General features: G+C 36.1%; 1 protein-coding gene across 4 annotated transcripts in view; it reads left to right on the top strand.

The window, feature by feature from the left end:
- TTC37 (tetratricopeptide repeat domain 37) overlaps positions 1–19,459 on the top strand; it is a 176,324-nt gene that overhangs the window by 99,103 nt on the left and 57,762 nt on the right. For all 4 annotated transcript variants that reach the window (XM_027545580.1, XM_027545582.1, XM_027545581.1 and 1 more), the window contains 16 exons: positions 1,767–1,907; positions 2,722–2,823; positions 3,815–3,954; positions 5,903–5,989; positions 6,073–6,176; positions 6,934–7,060; positions 7,694–7,873; positions 8,267–8,391; positions 9,294–9,547; positions 10,885–10,987; positions 13,163–13,339; positions 13,428–13,572; positions 13,742–13,820; positions 13,901–13,962; positions 14,071–14,127; positions 16,272–16,340. In XM_027545580.1, the coding sequence (XP_027401381.1) occupies positions 1,767–1,907; positions 2,722–2,823; positions 3,815–3,954; positions 5,903–5,989; positions 6,073–6,176; positions 6,934–7,060; positions 7,694–7,873; positions 8,267–8,391; positions 9,294–9,547; positions 10,885–10,987; positions 13,163–13,339; positions 13,428–13,572; positions 13,742–13,820; positions 13,901–13,962; positions 14,071–14,127; positions 16,272–16,340 (1,952 nt within the window). The remainder of the gene's footprint in view (positions 1–1,766; positions 1,908–2,721; positions 2,824–3,814; positions 3,955–5,902; positions 5,990–6,072; positions 6,177–6,933; positions 7,061–7,693; positions 7,874–8,266; positions 8,392–9,293; positions 9,548–10,884; positions 10,988–13,162; positions 13,340–13,427; positions 13,573–13,741; positions 13,821–13,900; positions 13,963–14,070; positions 14,128–16,271; positions 16,341–19,459) is intronic.

Raw genomic sequence — 19,459 nt, forward strand, 5'->3', positions numbered from 1 at the left:
GCCTCGTAATGGTATTTTTAAAAGATCATTACAATATTTAATGAATGTCTGCCATGTGTAAGATACTATACTAGCCCCTATCTTTCAGAAATGACTGTTTAGTTACAGAGACAGCAAAGGCAGGGTATACCTGTCATAAAGCTAGTAATAGAGTGGGCATATGGTATTGGCAAATACTGTAGACTGGTGGTTCTTAAAGTATGATCTCTGGACCAGGAGTATCGCCTGAGAACTTGTTAGAAATGCAGATTCTCAGGGCTAATAGCAGACCTACTGAATCAGAAACTTTGAGAGTGGAGCTCAGCATTTTTGGTTTTAAAAAGTCTTCCAGGTTATTCTGATATCTGATAGTTTAGACAATACCACTGGATAAAATAGAGGGGGGGACCCCATTGGTTTGCTTTTGGAGGATGCAGGGTGTATGAAACTAGGCATGTCTATTCTTGGAATTCATATTTATAGAAGCGATAGAACATGTTGACAGAAGGAGAATTCTTGTGTAGAATCAGGCTTCTTCTTTCTGGCTTATTAACCAAAGTAATATTTCTTCCAATTGATTCTCACATTTCACCAAACAGTATTGAAGTTTTAATTCTTTAGCCATTATGAATTCTGTGAATCTTTGGCTCCAACTTGGACTTCTAAGTTAATATGTAAAATATTATTTAGGGATTATGCATTGTTGTATGTTTGGTTTTGAAAATTTTGTGTAAATATGTAAGCTAAATGGTATCATGCAAAGAATTCACCTTTAATATCTGTTGCTGAAACAGTGGTTCCATATATGGTTTGTGACTGTTTTACATAAATACATAAGCATCAGGTCTTTTTTCAGTTAACCTGTTTTTATTTATTCCCTTGTTTATTGCTTCAAGTTGTAAATTACTGTCTAAATTACTTTTTAAGAATTTTCTTATGTGATTAAATAATTTATTAAAGTGGTGAATGGTATTCGCAGTTTATTCTCAAAACAGAAGCCTTCTTTTCCACCTGTTTTTCTGCTTTCCTGGGAACAGGAATCTTGGGATTGATTGTGGTTTGAGAAAATGGAAATACAACAGAACCTACAATGTTTTCTAAGCTAATTATTTTTACCAAAATAAATTCAAAATGCAGACATTGAATGATTACTATGTAAGCTTAACTGTTAACTTACATAGGAAAAGGAAGTTTTGAAAGAATGCAAAAATGTAGTGCTGAACTTGTAAGCCTGAGAAGAACGTGACTCAGTCTTTGTACAGGGTGCCGTGTGCTGGACGAGTCCACTGCATCTGGCACCTTGGGTGTCTCATCTCTGGCAGTACCTTGTTGTCCAGGGAGAAATTAGCGAAGATTCTGTCCTTTGACAAGAGTTCCTTCATAAAACAACCAAAATTGTACTGCTGAATAGAAAAGGGAGACCTGGTGGCAAGCGGTGGCTGAGTCTTAGCATTATGACAAGTAGCCATAGGTTTCTTGTGTGAAACCCTTGAGTATGACAGCAGGTTTGGTGTACTGATACTGCTGTGAATAAAGTGGTTTCTACTTCTGGTATTTAAGAACAAGAAGGAACATGATTTTTTTTAAATGAAATGTTAATATTTTCTAGATTTGTTGTTGATCTATTTAAGTTTTGAATTCCTGGAATCAGAATGTGGAGGTGTTTGTAAGAAGCCAGCTTTTGAGATTTAATTTTTCAAAAACTTACATCTTAAAAAGATTTATGGTGCGTAGGTTTTGGCACATATTGGTATATGTATGCTAATAACTTTTTCTTTTAATTCCAGGAAGTCTTACTGATGAGGGAGAACAGTATTGTTGTAGACTAGTGGAAATGGATCCCCAAAGTGGTACAGGTCTCATAGGTTTAGGCATTAAAGCATTACAAGACAAAAAGTACGAAGATGCTGTTAGGAACTTAACAGAAGGTAAGTGTGTGGGGTGCAGAGTATAACATGAGGTATAGGTGTCAGTCAGCAGTTATTTATCTTTGGGCCTTTCTTTAAGGAATGTATATATTTAGGATAGAAGCAAAAAAAAAAAAAAGTACATACATATTCTGGAGTCTGCTTAAGTTTGAATTCCAACTCTGCCATTCACAAATTTCAAGACCTTAGGAAAGTTCATTAAACTCTTTATGTCTTATTGTTTTTATCTGTAAAATAAAGATAATGTCTCCATCCTTAGGAGGCTTTAGTTTAGTCTTACCCAGTATGATGTTTCTGGATGAACTTTGATTCAGATTGAGATCTGAGTGACAGATAGAAAGCCTGGTGCTGGGGAGGGTGCTGTGGGCTGAGAGTTGAGATGGCCTGAGGCGAGAGAAAAGCTGGCATTCGTGGCACTCCTGGCCATTCAGGGAGATTGGAAAAGGAAGTATGAGAACGATTGAGGCTGGAGAGGGGCCTTGCAAACCTCATTAAGGAGTTTGTGTGTTATCCAACTGGGAACCATTGGAAGGTCTTAAGTATAGGGATTTCATAATCCCATATGTATTTTTAGAAATATTCTGACTACAGTGTAGAGAATGAATTTGAGTAGAGGGCAAGCACTTGCACTGATCTGGGATGGGTGATGGAGATCCCAACTGAAGTGATGGGCATGGAATCAGTGTGACTTTGTGACTGGTCAGATGGGTGACAAGGGAGAGGGGAGGAGACTGATTTGGGGAGTGGGTGGCGGGGCTGTTCACCTCAGTAGTGATGGAAACCTTGGACTTTGTGATTGCTGTTATCTTCTTAGGGATAAAGGAAAGCCCCCTCTGCACAGCTGGATGGTATCATCTAGCAGAAGCCCAAGTAAGAATGCATAAACCTAAGGAAGCTGTTCTTTCATGCAATCAAGGTATTCCTGACATCTTTAAGGGTGGTCAACCCTACTGCTTCTCGTCTTAAGGAAGAACGATGGTGGTGCTTTATTTTGTATTCTAAGTTGACAGCTAATTTAAATTTTACTGGGGAGATTAAAAACCCATCAGGAGAGGGGTTCAGGATTGGGAACACGTGTACACCCGTGGCAGATTCATGTTGATGTATGGCAAAACCAATACAATATTGTAAAGTAATTAGCTTCTAATTAAAATAAATAAGTTTAATTTAAAAAATTAAAAAAGAAATAAAAGTAGAAGTGAAAAAAAAAGCCCATCAAGTCTGTATGCATGTCTACTACTATATTTATTTTTAAACCAACAGTGAGTATTTTTCCAAGGTTACTTATAGTTGGAATTTTGATAAAGCCACTTTAGGCTTGCGTGGTGATGCTGTGTATAATCGGGAAGTTTCTGGTGTGTTCTACAACCTTCACTCCAGTGTAGATTCTTGATTCCTCTAATGTAGATAATAGACAAGGAAAGGTATCTTAGAGCTTATTTGAATATGTTCACATGGGTCAGGTGTGGGTGTCAGAAATCAGGAAAGCGATTCACTGCTCTTGACCTAGTTGGTGACCTTACTTCTGCAGCTGAGAAATAATTTACTATGGTTCATCCTAATTCAGCTTCTTTACCCTTCCCTTATCTTTAATGGGCTATTTCTGTGATAGATGCTTTGGCTAAGGGTTAACCTCTGCTATATAGCAGATATAGACAGCCATTGTTGTGTTTCAGGATGTTCAGTTTTATTATATGTTATGTGAAGATAGCAATTTTAAATTTTGATCTGTTTTAAATTCAGGTATTTTCATAAAGAGTTCAGGGAAAAATTTATATTTAGCTTTGAATTGTTCTTCATGTATATTGTTTCAACAGTTTATATATCTGTACTTTGTTATGTTACCCTTAAGAAATGAAAGTGAAGTGTTTTGGTTGTCTTCATTTGGCTGTCCTTCCTCTTGTCAGCTCTGAAGAATATAGATAATCTTGGTGTGTCTGGTGGCAGTCTGCATCAGAAGAATCTTTGTCTTCGTTTGAAAGCAGAGGCTTTGATTAAACTCTCAGATTATGAATCTTCAGAGGAAGCAATTCGTACTCTTGATCAGGTAGTCTTATCATTGAATTTTCCCTTCGTTATTAATATTTAGTTTCTGGTCAACCGGGCATCAACCATTCTCTCCTTGCCACAAATAGTTACTTAGGAAAACTTTGTGTTAGAGGTATGAATTCACTAAATCTGCACTTCTGTAAGTTATTTACACACTTGGAAACTCCTCAAGTTATTTGTTTGCTTCTTGGTTAAGTGCTTACAATGTTTTTCATATGATGCAGTTTCTTTCTTATTCTTGCTCTTATCCTCCTTTTCACTGTTTGCCCTCTGGGGTTATAACTACTTGATTATTATTAATTTGAAATTCTAAATTTTGCCCTTCAGATAATATTTCATAGATTATTGACAAGAATTATTGAAGACACTAGTAGTTTCATGGTGCCTTTAGAGATATTTTTCACATAAAGGCTATTTTTTGGTAAAACTGAAATTATATCACTCAGTATATTGCAGAGTTTTTAATTTTTAGAAAAAAAGTCCTTGTTTTATATATTTCAAAGGGCTTTGCATTTCATAGTATTTCTTTAAAATTAGAACAGCTGTCAGAATCCTTCAAAACCTAGTATCTTATTTTCTTGTTTCTACTTGTCTTCTTGTCTTCATCAACAGTGTGTTTTGTGTAGATGCTTTGGAGAGGTCTTTCCATAGTTTTCTTTTTTTACAAAAAAAGAAAAGATGAGTTTCTGGAAGAACTGGTGGAATCCAAGTCTGAGACAGAAAATGTACAAGAGTCCAGAACATCTTATAATGCAAGAAATCAAAAAAATTATAAATGGCTATAGAATTATCTCAGAAGGGTTCAGGAGCTAGCATGAATTGATTTTTGCAGACTAAAAAGGGGATGCTTTGGGAACTAGTAACTGCATTAGATTAAAATACATCATTTATACTTAAATCCTCATGTTAATGTTGATACCAAAAAAATCAATGAAACATGCTTAATAAAGTGAATCTTTGAAGGATGCTAAGGGACCAGTTAGAAAGAAAAAAGTACCTTTTGTGTCTTTTATGAACTGTTCCTCAGAATAATCAAATAGATACTGAGAGAAGAATCTTCTCTTTGTTGAATTATGCCACTGAGTAAGGAAAGAAGGAATGATAGAATCGGAAAATCACTATTTTCCAGTCTGAAATGGATTAAAACATCAAGAGAAAAGAAACAACTAGACGAAACCTGGAGCAGGTACACACGAGGTATTCTTGCCAGAGCATCAAACCTAATCAGACCAAACTTCTAGACCTACTGATTTATAGAAGATACAGGGGATCAGGTAACATGTCAGTACCATGAGAACACATTTATCAAATGCCAGACTCTGAGAAATGATGACAGTAGCCTGTATTTTCGATAGTAAGGGATCAAAAAAAAAAAAGAGATGGAAGAGAAGTCTATAAATTAAAAGAAACTTAAGAGACATATCAACCAGTGGAAATTATGCCCCTTATTTAGATTTGATTAAAACAAATTGTTTAAATATTTTATGAGACAAATGATAAATTTGAATACTGGCTAATTATTTGATGATGTTAAGGATGTATTATTGCTTTTGCATACGTGTTTATGATGGTAGTGTATTATGTTATTAAAAACAAATTTATTAAATATAGATACTGAACTGTCAAGTGAAAATTTATAATTTGGGGGTAATCTAAGCAGGAATTTGATGAAATGGGTAGAAATACAGATGGTAAAAGATTGGCTTTGAGTTAATAATTTTGAAACTGAATGATAAGTAGATGTGGGTTTATTATGCTATTCTCTAACTTTCTGATATATTTGAAATTTTCTTTAATGAAAAGATTACAAAGAATGAAAGTGTTAATAGTGATAGAAATCAGGACCTCTATCTGAGTCTTTATACTTTGGTTATTATTTAGTTAAAGTAAACTCTGCTGCACTGTGTTGTGGGAGATTTATAACAATTCTTTAAATTATTTTCTAGGTTTCTGATGCAAATAATATCCCAGGACTTTTGGTTCTCAAAGGCTTGGCCTATCTGAACAAGGGCTCATTAGATGAAGCTTCAAAGGTTGGTGTTTTCATTTAAGCTGGGTTTTTAAGTTAAAAATTATATTTGTCTGGATATGGAATTGATAGATGTATACTTTATAGATTATGGAAGACCTTCTCTCTTCTTACCCTGACCTAACTGAAGTGCATGCCCTGGAGGCTTTGATTCATTTTACCAAAAAGGACTATCTACAAGCAGAAAAATGGTGAGGATATATTTAGATTGCTCATAAATCTAGACATGTCTTAATTTATTATTTCTTGAAAATTCGAACTGAAGGAATCTGATAAAGATTTTCATTGTTTTTGTTGTTGCTAAGTTGTGTCCAACTCTGTCACCCCATGGATTGTTGGCTCCTCTTTTCTCCACTCTCTTCTGGAGTTTGCTCAAATTCATGTCCAGATAAAGATCTAGTTTTGCATAAGTTTGCTCTTTGTAAGCTTTACTATTTTTTAAAAATATATTTTTTTTATATAGCACAGTAAATATGGAAAATTTCATGGTGGATTTTTGAAATCTCATTAGCTAATCATATGGTCAATAAGTATGTGTAACTGTTTGGTTTTAAGTTCTTCTTTAAATCTTTTTTTTTTTTCCCTTCATGACCTAAATCCTAAGTCCCAGTATTAATTGCTTAGTCATGTCTGACTCATTGCAACCCCATGGACTGTAGCCCACCAGGCTCCTCTGTCCATTGAATTTTCCAGGCAAGAATACTGGAGTGGGTAGCCATTCTCTTCTCCAGAGGATCTTTTGGACCCAGGGATCAAACCTGGGTTTCTGGCACTGCAGCAGATTCTTTACCGACTGAGCCACCAAGGAAGCCACAGCTTGTTTCTAATTTGGCGTCTTTGAATTACTCAAACTTTTAGTGTTCCAGTTAGGGGTCTTCTAATTTTTTTAATCTATCTACCTACCTACCTCCCTATCTAAATATGCCATCCTTCCCTTTTGTGACTTAGTTTTCAGCAAGCTCTTGAAAAAGATCCTGAAGTTGCTGAATATCATTACCAACTTGGGTTAACATATTGGTCCATGGGTGAAGAAACAAGAAAAGATAAAACAAAGGCTCTGACCCACTTTTTAAAGGTGACACATTCTATCATTTAGTTCTTAGTTGGAATGGATTTGTTATAAAATAATAAATATTGATAACCAAATAAGTTAGGTACTTCAGATTACTCTTTACTGAATTGTTTGTTTTGTGTTTCATCTCTCACGCCTAAGGTTTTGTGAGAATGTTGTATGGGTTTTCTAGGAGAAAATTAAACCATAAAATTGTAAAAGTTACTGATTTAAGAAACATATGTTATAGAAAATGAAACATAATTACCTTTGGAAAACAATATTGCTTTTAGGTAATTCTACTCTGCTTTTATCAGTGTATGAGTCTTATATACTTCTCCATGTTTAACATACATTTTAGGTGTGTAACATCTATAAGTTTTGCATCCCTATCTTGATTCATATAGTCAAACTGATGAAATAATAAGTCAGTTTCACATTTTTTAAAGCAAAGAAATAGTATTTTTATGCTTACTTTTATGTAAGTAGTGATGGCTAGCTTTCATGTCTGCTTTTAATCTTATGTTAAAGGATGTTTTGGTATATTGTATATTTAATTTTTTTCTCTAATCTGTGTATTTGTGTGTGTATGTTTTTAAAGGGACCCATCCTAACAAACTTTAATATTCTGTAATTATAAATTTTTTTTTTTCAAAGGCTGCCAAACTGGATACATACATGGGCAAAGTTTTCTGCTATTTAGGTCATTATTACAAAGATGTAGTAGGTGATAAAAACAGGGCCCGTGGATGTTATAGGAAAGCTTTTGAATTGGATGACACCGATGCTGAATCTGGAGCTGCAGCAGTTGACTTAAGTGTCGAGCTTGAAGAGATGGTATGTCTAATAATTTAAACACTTTTGTCTTTTATTTTATTCTGAGTATAGAAGTAGAGATATATTTTTTTGTTATTCTTTTTTTTTTTAATTTAATTTAATTTTTTAACTTTACAATATTGTATTGGTTTTGCCATATATCAACATGAATCCGCCACAGGTATACACATGTTCCCCTTATTTTTAGATGCTATAGAAGTATTTGTGCCACTGCTTATAAATTGAGTACATTTTTATTGGCAGATACTGAGTTGCTTAATGTTGAAAGTGTGGTTCAGTATATACCAGTTTAAAAAATCAGAAGTGGTAAATGAAAATATATCTGTTTACATAAATGTTCAGTATTTTTTATAATATTTAATATCTCTAATATTAGTCTTTTCTTTTTGTTAGGAAACTGCCTTAGCTATCCTGACAACAGTCACTCAAAAGGCAAGTGCTGGGACGGCAAAGTGGGCCTGGCTTAGGCGAGGCCTATACTATCTGAAAGCTGGTCAGCATTCCCAAGCAGTGGCTGAGTAAGGCGCCTTTCTGTATTTAACTTCTGTTAGCCTAATGCTTCCTTAAATTAAACACCATTTATATCCAAAATGAACTCACAAGTTGCCGCCCACCAGATTGTATTTTAATCGAAGAAGTAGCAAAATTTATTTATGGTTTATTGGCTGTTATTATCTGCATGCACTAGAATTACAAAACTGGATTAACTGATGTCCTTGTGTTAAGGAGAGAGAGAGACATCCAGTCAAGTAAAGTCTTAATAATATCATGTATATAGTTGGTTCTTAGAATATACTTAAGGAGTGATAATAAGCCAAGGTCAGTATCTTTGTTTTTCTTGCACCGACAAGCATTGTTTTGGGGCAGGAGAGATATTAGTAGCTTGAAGGGCATTTGGGGCAGCTCATTTTTAGTAGTTTGGCTTGAACCGTGTAAAGAAAATGTATTTGATTCAAAGTTGTTTCTTATTTATGTTAATACATAGAATACAGGCATTTAAAATTTTCATGGATATGGAATTTTATCTGAAATTAAAAGTATGCCTGTTATTCCCATTTTTCAACTCTCATATTTCTTGGTGAGGGCTTATAGACTGATGTTCAGATGTATACCTGTTCTGGTAGGATAGGAAATTGGAGTTCTCCCACACAGTCAAGGAAAAGAAATTTTGGTGGGCATTGCTTCAAAAAAGATCTTATTATTATTCATTCCAAAACTACAATGACATTTCTTACTATTAAAAAATTCACATCATAAGAGGGACAGGTATACCTGCTTTAAATAAATATGGGTTTTCCCTTTTATCCATAAGGGAAACCATGGATATGTGTGATTCAGTTACATTACTTTGTATTTTCCTTTCAGGTGTGGAAGTAGTTTTATCACTTTTACTTTTCTTTCTCTTTCTTGAAATTCTTAGTTTACAGGCAGCATTAAGGGCAGACCCGAAGGACTTCAATTGTTGGGAGTCATTAGGAGAGGCATATTTAAGCAGAGGTGGCTATACAACAGCCTTGAAATCCTTCACAAAAGCCAGCGAGCTGAACCCAGAATCCACATACAGTGTGTTTAAGGTGGCGGCAATACAGCAAACCCTCGGCAAATACAAAGAGGCGGTAGCTCAGTACCAGCTGATCATTAAAAAGAAAGAAGATTATGTGCCTGCTCTGAAAGGTAATTGCTTTTTAATAGCTCCTTTGACTTTTTGTGATGCCAAAGTATAAAATCCTTGAATAAATTTCTAAATGTATTGAGTAACTTGAAAAGAACTTCTTTAGTTAATCACATGTGTCCAGTAAGAACCTTTTATAGTATAGCTTGTTACATAGGTCTGAATCTAGAAAGGTCAGATTTTGTTTTGTGACAGTTAATAAATAATAATGTGATAGAGATACAGCTTTTAGATAAATAGCATGATAGGTACTGGATCTAAAAATTAGATCTCTAAAACAGGAATTTTCCTACTCTTGTATTTTGATAATTAATTCACTATATCCTCAGAATATCTTAATAGGTTTTAGTTACTTTGTAAGTTATAAAACCTCATTTTTTTCCATTTTTGAACTTTAGAGGCAACTTTCATTGTTTGTAATCATCTAATTTTAGTTCCTTTATAGGTATCTATTCCTTCTTATTTTTGTAATTTAAAGTAAAACACCACCACCCATATTTTATTACTTTTTAAATGATTATTTCTAACCATTAAAAAAAACACTGGAGTTCATTGTATTTGCTTTCCTCCATTTCCTTTTCCTTTTTAAAGAATCAGTGGGGAGTTTAATTCAGAAGTGTTGTATGTCATAAGTGACATGTAACTTAGACCATGAAACCCTTTAAAAAAATATTTTATGAAATTTCTTAACAGAAGAAGAATTCACATTTATTAAACGTTTACTAGGCAATTTAGGAAATTGCTATTTCTTTTAATTTTTATAGTATGAACATGAAAGTCGCTCAGTCATGTCTGACTTTTTGCAACCCCACGGACTGTACAGTCCATGGAGTTCTCCAGGCCAGAATACTGGAGTGAGTAGCCTTTCCCTTCTCCATGGGATCTTCCCAACCCAGGGATTGAACCCAGGTCTCCCGCATTGCAGGTGGATTCTTTACCAGTCGAGCCACAAGGGAAGTCCAATGAATGTTTTGAATGTAGAGAGATCAAATCTTGTTTCACGACACCAGATGATAATACTGTGATAGCAGGTAGCATCATATTAGGTATTTATTAAGTAATATCCCCATTTTCAAAGAAGATTTTAAGAGGTAAGTAATTTGTTGAAAATCATGAAAATTCGTAGGTTCCATAGATATTATCTTTCAATACATGTTTACTCCAACAGAACTCTGCCATTTGAATTCTTCAATAAATGTATGCAAGACCATGCTTAAAGATACTTTTTATAAAATACCATTAAATTTTGTCTGTAATAGTACACCAATAAATTTATTTGATGTTCATTTTCAGTGTTTCTTTTACATATTTTAACATCTGCAAACTTACCTGTTTTTAGGTTTGGGTGAATGCCACCTCCTGTTGGCAAAAGCAGCTCTAGTCGATTATCTTGATGGGAAAGCTGTAGACTACATAGAGAAAGCACTGGAATATTTTACTCGGTTAGTATTATTATTTATTGTGTTTATTTTCTTAGTATTATAATAAAGTCAAATTTAGAAAATCATTCTCTGTTTATCCTATTAGCTACAGCAGTCATTATTCAGACTTGCAAACGTAAACAATGACAGACTAACCAATTAATTCTGCAACATACATTTGTATTGATTTTACACTGGGGAACAAATATAGTTTCTTGCTTTTAGCAGCTGAAATGCTGGATGCATAGAGAAGAGTGGGAAGGAAGAAGTAGCTAGTGTAGCAGCAGCTTGGGTACCACTGTTTCCGTGTTCTCTTTTAGGAGACCTAGAGGTACGAGCACCTAGTTGGAACTGGTTGGTAAATGGCACTTTAGGTGTACAACTGGCTTTACATTCAGTAATTAGAGCCTGTGTTAGACTTAAGGGTAGGACTAAAGGTGAAGTAGCAGTCTGATTGTTCCTGGAGAGAATTTGTGTAGGAAAAAAAGTGGTATCTAATACCAAGAAAGAAGACAGAAACGTTTCAGCAACTCTGGTTATTTTATGGAACTATATTCATTATTTAAGTGGAATGTTATTTGTGATAGATGGCTATAAAAGGTACACAAGTTAGGTGCAGAATTAATTTTTTTGCTCTTAAACATCTTTATTGTGCTTTACTTCCTTTCTTTTCCTACTTGCCTTCTCCTCTGTGTCTGATTGATTTCCTTGCTCTCGAATTGATTTGCTTTGAATATGAACCAAATTTGAAGTGAAAGCTTCATTCTTTTTTCTCCCTCTGATTTGTGTAGTTTCTTTTCAAGTCTTTCATAACACTTAGAACTCTTTCCATAGAGGATGGTATTGTGAAGAGGGTGTAATTTGTTTGAACTAGCGTTTAAAGGTAAATGTGAGCCTCTGATTGATGATGCTTCAGCTCCAAATACTGCCTTTCTGAGTGGAGAATTTTGTTCTGGATACCATGTAGCACTCACAACTAATTACAAGCAGTTATATAGAACTTTTAACGTGATAGCCCCAAGTTTGTATTTAATTCTATACTTGAATGTTCACATAACTTCAATTCTTGTGTGAGGGCAATCGAAGTTATTTCACTTTACAGATATTTTATTTTTTACTGAACTTAAAAGGAGATAAGAGTTTGGGTTGTTAAAACTGCCAGTGATTCTCTTCTTTTTTTCCTCTCTGTTTTCATCTTTCATGCTGTCAATTTTGGAAACTGCACTGAGATACTTAGGCAAAGGAGCAACAAATAGTGTTGCCCTTCCTCCTGATCCTCACATTGGGCTTTCAGTGATGACTTCAATAATTAATCTTGTTTCTCAGAAAGACATTGGAAAATGATTTTTGGCTGGACTCCATGAGTAGAAAAGGCTATGAACAATGTTCCATCTGCTTGTCCATCTGCCAGTAACATAGCTGTTTGTGATGGCTGATTACCAATACTTGGCTTAATTGTGCAATTGCTGTGTTTTATTTATAAGATTTTGAGAAAAGTGAAGAGAAATGAATAGCTGAGATTTTCTTATTCTAAAAAAAAGTGCCCTTTGCCACCATAGTTAATATTTTTATTTATTTTTTGAGCTTGTCCACTGAGTCTTACTTCCTTCAATAAATAGGGATTTTTCACGCTTTCATATTTAGATTTTTGGTATCCTTGAACTCAGAAAGTAAAACTCCTTTGGATTACCAGATATATTTGCTATGTTACACATTTGCTAGTTCTTTTTTTTAAATTTGAGGGAGATCAAGCAAAACCCTAATTTATGGTAATCAACTAAGAGAGATTTACTGACTTTAATGGTTTGGTTTTTGTTTAAATAGACAAACACAAAAAGCATAATTTAAAAGATCCAATATTAAAGGTAAATTTTAATGGTCCTGGATAATTTATTGATTTATTTATGGGATTTCTGCTGCTTCTAAGAAAAATGATAAAGAGTACCAAAGAAACGTTTGCACAGTTTCTGTCACTTAAAACAATTCCTTCTCCTTCCCCTCTTCCTTTCTTCTTAAAAAGGAGGTAATAAGATTTAAGATGGTTAGTAAATTCAGTAAAGCATTTGCTGCATTTAATTAAGGAACTAAAGACTGTATATATGTACACTTTCCTGTTTTAATTGTATGTAGTAGTGAGGGAGATAAATGCCATGCTTTTTGGAAATAATTTTTAAGCATCGCAATTTCTTTTTTTAGGGCTCTGCAGCATCGAGCTGATGTGTCTTGCCTTTGGAAGCTAGTTGGGGATGCTTGTACCTCTCTGTCTGCTGTCTCACCATCTAAAGTGAATGTCAGTGTCTTAGGAGTCCTTCTAGGTCAGAAAGAAGGAAAACAAGTATTAAAGAAAAATGAGCTCCTCCATCTTGGAGGAAGGTAATTTACAAAGATGGTCATTTGATGACATTCAAATTAAATTAGAACGTCATAAAAAAATATAACATTCACTTTTATATTTCCATAGATGTTACGGTCGTGCATTAAAACTGATGTCTACATCTAATACGTGGTGTGACCTTGGAATTAATTATTATCGCCAAGCGCAACATCTAGCAGACATAGGCAGCAACTCAGATGACCTTCAAGAGTTACTGGAGAAATCTATGCATGTATGATTTTGAGAAATTTTTTATAAACTTTAAAAAAAAAACTAAGTTATTTTCTAAAAGATGCTTTTGATAAAGTAAATACTAGAGTGTTTTCACATAAACTCACAGTTATCTGTATATAAATGCTGATATTCCGAGAAATAAAAATGTATCTAATTTTACTTTTCAGTGTCTGAAAAAAGCTGTGAGACTTGACAGTAATAATCACTTATACTGGAATGCTCTTGGTGTAGTTTCCTGTTATAGTGGTAAGAATTGAGTTAACACTTCAATATTTTTAGATTGTTTTAAACAATAGTTGAGTTTTATGAAAGTCGGTATTTTTCAGGTATTGGAAATTATGCCCTTGCTCAGCACTGTTTCATCAAATCAATCCAGTCAGAACAAATTGTGAGTGTTCTGTGTCTCTGTCTATGAAAAAGAACATCGAAATGTTGTGTTAATAATTTTCTGAGACTGCCATGTAGACAAGGGGCCTAATTTTATTTGTTTTTTTAGAATGCTGTTGCATGGACCAACTTGGGAGTGTTATACCTTGCAAATGAAAAAATTGAGGTAAATACTATATTGTCTGCTTTGTTGTAGTCTAAGTAAAGAACATTTTCTGTGTATGATCTCTTCATAATAATTAAGCTTCTTGTGGAGAAATACTTTGCACATTGTTAATTTATCTAGTGTTCTCGCTGATATGCTAGATGTTGGATAGCATTTACTTTACTATATTGAACATTGAATGTGTAAGATTTGTTTTCCTTTCCATGTCCCGAGAAATTTCTGGTTTTATAATTACATTGTATTTTCATTTAGAGGTTAAAACAATTTTATTATGAATTATTTGGGTGTTTTTCTTTTTATCTTTCATACATGTCTTGGGCGGGATGATGAAGTAAGGGCAATGATTAGTACGCTTTAGAAACTTAAATTTAACCCTTGCTTTGGTGATTTAGATTCACCTTTAACAGATACTAATCCCTTTATATGTACGGTGTACTTTGTCATACTCGAACAGGTGTATGTTAGAGAATTGGAGTACATTAATGGGGAGCCTGTTTGTGGGTCTTGTTTGCTTCTCTGATGGCTCAGTTGGTAGAGAATCCACCTGCAATGCAGGAGAGCTTGGTTTGATTCCTGGGTCAGGAAGATCGCTTGAGAAGGGATAGGCTATTCACTCCAGTGTTCTTGGGCTTTCCTGGTGGCTCAACTGGTAAAGAATCTGCCTGCAGTGTGGGAGGCCTGGGTTTGATCCCCACATTGAGAAGATCCCCTGGAGAAGGGAAAGGCTACCCACTCCAGTGTTCTGGCCTGGAGAATTCCATGGGCTGTACAGTCCATGGGGTCGCAAAGAGTGGGACACAACTGAGCGACTTTCACTATCAGAAGTTTCCATGGATCTGTAGATAATAGCAATCTATACTGTTTTGTGTTTCAGCCAGTATATTGAATACCATCCTTTAAAAATAGCTCAGTGATATTCTCAGGGATACATGAAGTCTCTGCAAAGACTGCTTTGGAAGACTATAAATAAAGTGAAGAAAAATACTAATTTGGATCTTAAAATATGTGAAAATATTTTTTAAAAATTTAAGCAAAGCCAAGTCCTATTAATAAGCTATGACTATGGTTTTATGGTTAGTGTTGCCTGTGAGCCTACGTTCTCGTAAGGAAGAAAAGACAATATCAGCCATGCAGAGATTATTGGGAAAACAGTGTAAAGTAACATACAATAAGCTATTCTTCGTAGCAGAAAAAAGGAAAAAAACATGTGATTTTAAGTGTCTAAGTGAGGTGTCTTGAAAGTTTCCTAAATGCTTAGTGCAGATTTATGTTGGCCATTTACACCCACTAGCAGTTCTCAGACCGCACTGGTTGTTATTAATAGTTTTATGTTCCCAGTTAAGTCAAGGCAAGGGGAATAGATACAGTCTTCTCTAAGGATTTCCACTAAACCTGTGTTGTGGTAGTCGCTCAGTCATGTCTGAGTCTTTGTGACCCATGGACTGTAGCCCTCCAGGCTCCTCTGTCCATGGGATTCTTTAACCAAGAATACTGCAGTGGGTTGCCATTTCCTTCTCCAGGGGATCTTCCCAACCCAGGGACTGAATCCAGGTCTCCTGCACTGCAGGCAGACGCTTTATCGTCTAAGCCATCTAGGAGGCCCTCCATTAAACCTGTGGATTAGCAAATATCCGGGTGATTGACTGAAAATTTTGCAGACAAGAGGTAGACACCTGCGGAACTCCCAAGCCTGTAGAGAAATCCGTTGTATCCAGAACTCTTTTGCACATGCTCAGTCGCTGAATCGTGTCCAAGTCTTTACAACCCCATAGCTGCAGAGTGCCAGACTGCTGTCCATGTAATTCTCCAGACAAGAACACTGGAGTGTGTTGCCATTTCCTCTTCCAGGGGATCTTCCTGACCCAGGGATCAAACCCATGTATCTTGCATTATCAGCCAGATTCTTTACCACTGAGCCTCCTGGGAAGCCTGCAGAACTCTTTTTAGGAGTAGGCATTTAAGACTTGTTTTAGTGTTGCTACACGTGCACGTACGAATTGTGCTTAAACAGTGGAGTATTAGTTCTCTGTTTCATTTCTATTCATGTTTACAAGTCTGATTTTTCTTAATCTCTTATGCTTTTTTAATATAAGCGATTTAATATTAGATTTATAAACTGACTATTTTTTGTCTTTTTTTCCTAGCAAGCTCATGAAGCTTTCAAAATGGCTCAGTCCCTTGATCCATCTTATTTAATGTGCTGGATTGGACAAGTAAGATACATAGCATATGGTTATTAATAACCTGTGATACAAATAACCTATTAATAGAAAGTGGTATCAGTTCAGTTCAGTCACTCAGTCATGTCCGACTCTTTGTGACCCCATAGACCCAAAAAGTTTAGATTTTGTACTGCCAAATAGGAATCAAGTTACTAGTCTGAGTCTGTCATAGACTAATTGTTTTAACTTATCAACTGCTGGATTTCACTTTGCACACCTGGAGAAGAAGGGGATTGGTCTGAGTGGCCTCCTGGGTTTTGAGTCTTTCAGTTCAGAGAATAGTGGGAGCATCACCCATATTAGAAAATCAGTAATCAGTGATTCAGTTCAGTACAGTTCAGTCGCTTAGTCATGTCTGACTCTCTGTGACCCAGTGGACCACAGCATGCCAGGCCTCCCAGTCCATCACCAACTCCCGGAGTTCACTCAACCTCATGTCCATTGAGTCAGTGATGCCATCCAACCATCAAATCCTCTGTTGTCCCCTTTTCCTCCCGCCTTCAGTCTTTTCCAGCATCAGGGTCTTTTCACATGAGTCAGCTCTTCGCATCAGGTGACCAAAGTATTGGAGTTTCAGCATCAGTCCTTCCAGTGAACAATCAGGACTGACTGATCTCCTTTAGGATTGACTGGTTGGATCTTCTTGCAGTCCAAGGGACTCTCAAGAGTCTTCTCCAGCACCACACTTCAAAAGCATCAATTCTTTGGCGCTCAGCTTTCTTCACAGTCCAACTCTGACATCCATACATGACTACTGGGAAAACCATTACCTTGGCTAGATGGACCTTTGTTGGCAAAGTAATGTCTCTGCTTTTTAATATGCTGTCTAGGTTGGTCATAACTTTCTTTCAAGGAGTAAGCGTCTTTTAATTTCATGGCCCCAGTCACCATCTACAGTGATTTTGGAGCCCCCCAAAATAGTCAGCCACTGTTTCCACTGTTTCCCCATCTATTTGCCATGAAGTGATGGGACCGGATGCCATGAGCTTCGTTTTCTGAATGTTGAGCTTTAAGCCAGCTTTTTCACTCTCCTCTTTCACTTTCATCAAGAGGCTTTTGAGTTCCTCTTCACTTTCTGCCATAAGGGTGGTGTCATCTGCATATTTGAGGTTATTGATATTTCTCCCAGCAATCTTGATTCCGGCTTGTGCTTCTTCCTGCCCAGCGTTTCTCGTGATGTACTCTGCATATAAGCTAAATAAGCAGGGTGACAATATACAGCCTTGACGTACTCCGTTTCCTATTTGGAACCAGTCTGTTGTTCCATGTCCAGTTCTAACTGTTGCTTCCTGACCTGCATATAGGTTTCTCAAGAGGCAGGTCAGGTGGTCTGGTATTCCCATCTCTATCAGAATTTTTCACAGTTTATTGTGATCCACACAGTCAAAGGCTTTGGCTAGTCAGTAAAGCAGAAGTAGATGTTTTTCTGGAACTGTCTTGCTTTTTCTATGATCCAGCGGATGTTGGCAATTTGATCTCTGGTTCCTCTGCCTTTTCTAAGACCAGCTTGAACATCTGGAAGTTCATGTTTCATGTACTTTTGAAGCCTGGCTTGGAGAATTTTGAGCATTACTTTACTACCATGTGCGATGAGTGCCATTGTAGAGTAGTTTGAGCATTCTTTGGCATTGCCTTTCTTAGGGTCTTGGAATGAAAACTGACCTTTTCCAGTCCTGTGGCCACTGCTGAGTTTTCCAAATTTGCTAGCATATTGATTGCAGCACTTTCACAGCATCATCTTTCAGGATTTAGAATAGTTCAACTGGAATTCTATCACCTCCACTAGCTTTGTTCGTAGTGATGCTTCCTAAGGCCCACTTGACTTCAGATTCCAGGATGTCTGGCTCTAGGTGAGTGATCACACCATCATGATTATCTTGGTCATGAAGATCTTTTTTGTACAGTTCTTCTGTGTATTCTTGCCACCTCTTCTTAATATCGTCTACTCTGTTAGGTCCATTTCTGTCCTTTATTTAGCCCATCTTTGCATAAAATGTTCCCTTGGTATCTCTAATTTTCTTGAAGAGATCTCTAGTCTTTCCCATTCTATTGTTTTCCTCTATTTCTTTGCACTGATCACTGAGGAAGGCTTTCTTATCTCTCCTTGCTAGTCTTTGGAACTTTGCATTCATATGGGTATATCTTTCCTTTTCTCCTTTGCTTTTCGCTTCTCTTTTTTTCACAGATATTTGTCAGGCCTCGTCAGGCAGCCATTTTGCTTTTCTGCATTTCTTTTTGTTGGGGATGGTCTTGCTCCCTGTTTCCTGTATAATGTCATGAACCTCCGTCCATAGTTCATCAGGCACTCTGTCTATCAGATATAGTCCCTTAAATCTATTTCTCACTTCCACTGTATAATCGTAAGGGATTTGATTTAGGTCATACCTGCGTGGTCTAGTGGTTTTCCCTATTTTCTTCAATTTAAGCCTAAATTTGGCAATTAGGAATTCATGATCTTAGCCACAGTCAGCTCCCGGTCTTATTTTTGCTGACTGTATAGAGCCTCTCCATCTTTGGCTGCAAAGGATATAATAAATCTGATTTTGGTGTCGACCATCTGGTGATGTCCATGTGTAGAGTCTTCTCTTGTTTTGTTGGAAGAGGGTGTTTGCTATGACCAGTGCATTCTCTTGGCAAATCTATTAGCCTTTGCCCTACTTCATTCTCTACTCCACGGCCAAATTTGCCTGTCACTGCAGGTGTTTCTTGACTTCCTACTTTTGCATTCCAGTCCCCTATAATGAGAAGGACATCTTTTTTGGGTGTTAATTCTCAAAGGTCTTGTAGGTCTTCATAGAACTGTTCAACTTCAGCTTCTTCAGCTTTACTGGTTGGGACATAGACTTGGATTACTGTGATATTGAATGGTTTGCCTTGGAAACGAACAGAGATCATTCTGTCGTTTTTGAGATTGCATCCAAGTACTGCATTTCAGACTCTTCTGTTGACCATGATGGCTACTTCATTTCTTCTAAGGGATTCCTGCCCACAGTAGTAGATATAATGGTCATCTCAGTTAAATTCACCCATTCCCATCCATTTTAGTTCGCTGATTCCTAGAATGTCGACGTTCACTCTTGCCATCTCCTGTTTGACCACTTCCAATTTGC

The sequence above is a fragment of the Bos indicus x Bos taurus genome, chromosome 7, assembly GCF_003369695.1.
Source record: "Bos indicus x Bos taurus breed Angus x Brahman F1 hybrid chromosome 7, Bos_hybrid_MaternalHap_v2.0, whole genome shotgun sequence".
Classification (NCBI taxonomy): Eukaryota; Metazoa; Chordata; class Mammalia; order Artiodactyla; family Bovidae; genus Bos; species Bos indicus x Bos taurus.